General features: G+C 41.2%; 1 protein-coding gene across 1 annotated transcript; it reads left to right on the top strand.

Annotated features, from left to right (window-relative positions):
• Positions 1–436: 436 nt before the first annotated feature.
• On the top strand, positions 437–4,352 carry LOC139741574 (uncharacterized). Its single transcript, XM_071652157.1, has 5 exons — positions 437–525; positions 1,252–2,548; positions 3,111–3,179; positions 3,681–3,770; positions 4,299–4,352. The coding sequence occupies exons 1-5, from the start codon at positions 437–439 to the stop codon at positions 4,350–4,352; spliced, it is 1,599 nt and encodes a 532-aa protein (XP_071508258.1).
• Positions 4,353–4,569: the final 217 nt, after the last annotated feature.

The raw sequence follows: 4,569 nt of genomic DNA, 5'->3' as shown, positions 1-4,569 counted from the left end.
TGATGATGATGATGACGATGATGATGGTGATGATGTTGATGATGATTTTGATGATGATTATGATGATGATGATGATGATGATGATGATGATAATGAGAATGATAATGAACAAAATTTGATAGCCCAACTTATCTTTAGAATATTCAAAGGCGCCCGGCTCCCACAATGTGTCACACACAGCATTCACGAAGTTGCTGGAAAGAAAAAGAGTGGGATCTTTAGATGCAACCTTAAGATACATACAGTGTAGATACACTTGTATTCTGGTACTCTGATGGAGAAAAACCCAGAGTATTATAGCTGATTGTGATTTTCATTAGTTGGACTAAAATGGAACCGTGGAGGTGTCAGCGCTCTTTACACGTGCAATTCACAAATTAGCCAATAACTGAATGAACACAATAAAATACACATTAATGAGCCATCTGCCCACACAATGGGAGTGAACCAAATCCTCCAGGGTGCATCGAGATACTTAATCCAGCAAAATGAAGAGGATTATGTCGTCAACGACGTTTCCGTGGGGTACAGAATATCGATCGCTCAAGATGACAAACAATACCGGCCCTGACTTTACTATCGCCCAGTGGAGGAAGAAATGTGTATATTACGTAATAGACCGCGTCTGTAGTTAGAACATTCCTGAGCGTCATGTGTGATTTCTCATTACATTGCGTAATTAAAACGTTATTGCTTCCTGATGTAATCTAAAAGTCTGCAGTAATGCGATTCATAGAAAGTATTTCACACCACTATAAGTTTCCGCCAACACTTCTTCAAAGTTATAACGGAACAGAAAGCGTTTTATGCCACAAGATGCTCAAGATGGCAAAGGTTTGATCAGAGAACGTCACCTTTTAATAAATGACCCAACGCAATACGCTAGCAAAACAATTGTATCCATGTTCTTAATGTAAATGAGTTTTCATTTTCAAACCATATTGGTGATGTGACGTACGTTTCAAACCATGAAAAATTCTCTTGACAGAACTGCTACACAGATCCACATTCGAATTCTGCTGATAGCAGAGATGCTATTATGATTATGTTTCTTGAAATGACGATTTTAGATAGCTGCAAGAGTTCAGAAGTTCTGCAAAGAGAAACAATCTGCATGCTACGTGTATTTCCTCCTGCAAATTTAAAGATACTGTATGAAAATAATGGAAGTGAAAACCATCATAATAATCTTTTTCTTTTTAATAGTTGAATAACTAAGATTGTGTCTATTCAAACGTTTGTTTTTCGCAGGTATCGTTTCATATACAACGAGAGCCAGAGCAGCAGGATGTCTAGAACAAACAGTGTTACTCCCCTCGTGCCTGAAGTAACTGAGGTTTCACCAGCGAATGCAGATCATATTAACAATGGCTATGTTAGAAACACTCAAGCGTTTGAACTGATTCCTCCAATCACTCAGTCGAACGGCACACCGAAAATCAGTTCGCTGCAGCAAAACAACGATATCAAAGTCTCCGATGACCAGGTTCACGACAAGAAAAATGGTGGTCACTTGGTCGTCTCGCTGGAGCCGGAGGAAAATGAGAAGGGAAGGAGTTCGTTGGATTATCGCACAGATCTCGACATGGATTTCTACTACTGTCTGAGACCCCTCCTGCTGTGCATGCAATTCTTTGGTATTTGGCACGGCTATATCGTTGATCCTTTGCACAACCCTCCACCAAAGACGTTGTTCAAGAAAATATTCAACTCTAAGAATTACTCCGTCGTCGTTCAGATTTTCCTCTGGTTCAACGCCATCCGCTACTTCCCTTCATTCTTCACCGGTTCCCTGCTCGATCCCCAGCGCCTGTTCGCGAAAGTTATCTTCCAGGTGTTCACCCTCCAATGCGCCCTCAACTCCAGTGTCTTCTTCTGGTGCTTGTCCAAACCAAACAAGGTTGCCATCTTCTTCCACCATTTCGAGGTTTCGATCCAAACGAACCCTGAGGCTCGCGTCGACCCCCGCTGGCTGCGGAGAGGAAGCTGGGTGTGCGCTGTAATCGGTTGCATTTTCATCACCATCCATTTTCTGAACCAGGGGACCAACACGATGCTTCCTCTCGAGCTCTTCAGAAACAACAGCGTGATCTTCAGTGCTCCGATGGAGAGCAGTTACCCACTCCAATTCCTTTTCCTTGTCATTTTCGTCTACGACTTCGCCGCATGGGTCTTCCCTCTCCTCTTCTTCATCCTCATATGTTTAATGTTATCTCGTCAGTTCGTCCTCCTCGACTCCCGCCTGGAAAAGTCCCTCCGCATCGCGCGCCTCGACGGATGCTTTCCGAAGGACTTTGAGATTCTTCGTCGGCAGCACGAGGCCCTCGCCACTGCTGTGGACACTTCAAACGACGGCCTTTTCACGTTCGTCAATCTGGTAACTTACATGACCATGGCACCACTTGCTTGCTTTCTTCTTTACCGCATCATCTCACCTGTGAAGTACGCTCTGGGTATCACCGGCTGGGTCATGTATTGGACGTGGATCATCTCTATCTTCATCAATGTCATTGTTGCTTCTTGGATCGCCGCACTAGTTAGTGACCGGGTAAGTCAGACTGTTCACCAGTGTATTGACGTGCAAGAGATAGAGGAAGAGAGACACAGAGAGAGAGAGAGAGGGGGGGGGGGACACGCTAACAGATAGACATGAATAAAGCATAGGCCAGTAAGCAAACGCCTTGCGTCGATGTGTATGAGGAGATGCACTATTTGTTTTAATGTCTTACGTCGTTACCGCTTTCTCCCCAAACTTCCATGCCTTCCCGAAGCATCTCTTCATATCTTGTAACCTGTTTAAATTTCGCTCAGTGTTTGTTTACTTAGAGGATGACGTTAAGTCTGTCAAAAATCAAAAAAAAAGAAGAAAGAAACGACAACACATTATATATTGTGCGTACATTATACGTTAATAATGCAATGTACACATGTGAAAATGCCAACCGAATCCTGATTGCGTAAAGATGGAGTCTTGTGACGGCGTCCCGGTTTCATGTTGTCTCTGTCATGACTAACTAAGTATGATGTTGTTGCTACTGCTGTCGAAAACATTTTTAATTCTCAGAGTTGGTCATAAATTCCATGTGATCTCATGCTTTCTTCAATTCCAGGCTCACGACCCTAGGGAGAGGCTCTTCATGGTGAACTTGTGGAACATCACAAATGAGGAAATTATGCAGGTATGTGTTAAGAATTGTTTAGATTGCAAATAAAAAAATAAAAAAAAATACGCAATTAACTGAACCCATTGCTCCCGATTTCCTGTAATTAACCGTAAGTTCATTACGCGACAGACCACTTTCCGGGAAACAAAAGTTTAATAAGTGTGGAATGGCATTGTTGATGTTATTAACAACGTATATAGCGCATGGAACTGAGGGAAAAAAGAAGAAGAAGTGATGTCAACCATACAAAAATCACTTCTTTTGTAATTAACGGCATTCTACTGATGATAAAGGCACCAGAATTTTAGGGATCGTGGTATTAACAATATATTCTATGTCGCCATTCTGATGCAATTTGACTTAAAAGGTGATCTTTGCCTCATGTCGTTCCTTGATGAGACTGTTTATAAATTGTATCCGAAAATCAAATTTGAATAAATCAGATACCATTAGATTACTGAAGTTTGTCTTCTTTGTATTGTTTATATTTTTTCGCACTCTTTTGCAAACTTTTAGATGAATGTGTTCCTCAACCGCCTCAGTGGAGATCCGATCGGCTACACGATTTTCGACCTTGTCACTATCACCAAGCCTTTCATTCTCACGGTAAGATTTTACTTCCTTTATTGAAAGTATTGTATAGACATGGCTGTATATGAATAAATGGGCATCACGCCAGTTTCGATTCACAGTAGGCCCTTTCATGAAAGTAATTAACGCACGAAGTGTTTTGACATTCTATTGCCTTGATTCCTATTCCGCTGTTATTGAGAAAGTGTCGGTACATCCGAATGCTATGACTAAAATATGATATCGTTTTCTGTACTAAAAGTGTGCAATATATAACAGTAAAGCGTACACGTAAAGGATAATATGCCAGTTTTTCACAGAAGTCAAACTGATTAACGTAATAATTCACTTTGTTGCCATGGCATTTCATGTTTGATGGCATCATATTTACACACGAATATCTCGAGATTCTTAAAGAAGTATTAAAGAATACAACGACAACAGAGAGGATAGATTTCAAGTATACTTCAGCGCTTGTATTATTTTCTTTCCTTTTTCTTAAAGAAGCTGTTAGCTCTTTCACCCAGTGTAAACTCAATTTGTTTGTCCATACTCTTTCTTCAGATCGGTGGTCTTTTGTTGACCTACTATGCCCTCATCTCAGAGTTTCAAGGTTGAGCACAGCTACCGGCCTATATTCAGGGACTTCAAAAAGAAAAGATAGAAAAGAAAGAACTATGGAACACGCCACGAGATTACTTCATGATTCGACTTTCCTGTCGAGAGTGAGAAGTGATGACGATCAGGAGCCAAGTATTATAAAGATTGTTAATTCATTCAATGGGAACAGCGGTCGGCGTTTGTCTGGTGGCCTTTAGAGCAGGCTACCCTGGAT

The sequence above is a fragment of the Diadema antillarum genome, unplaced genomic scaffold, assembly GCF_040938485.1.
Source record: "Diadema antillarum isolate AM-2024a unplaced genomic scaffold, OU_Dant_1.0 seq00000935_RagTag, whole genome shotgun sequence".
Classification (NCBI taxonomy): Eukaryota; Metazoa; Echinodermata; class Echinoidea; order Diadematoida; family Diadematidae; genus Diadema; species Diadema antillarum.
Note: the sequence above shows the minus strand (reverse complement) of the source record. Positions and strands in the feature narration are given on the sequence as shown.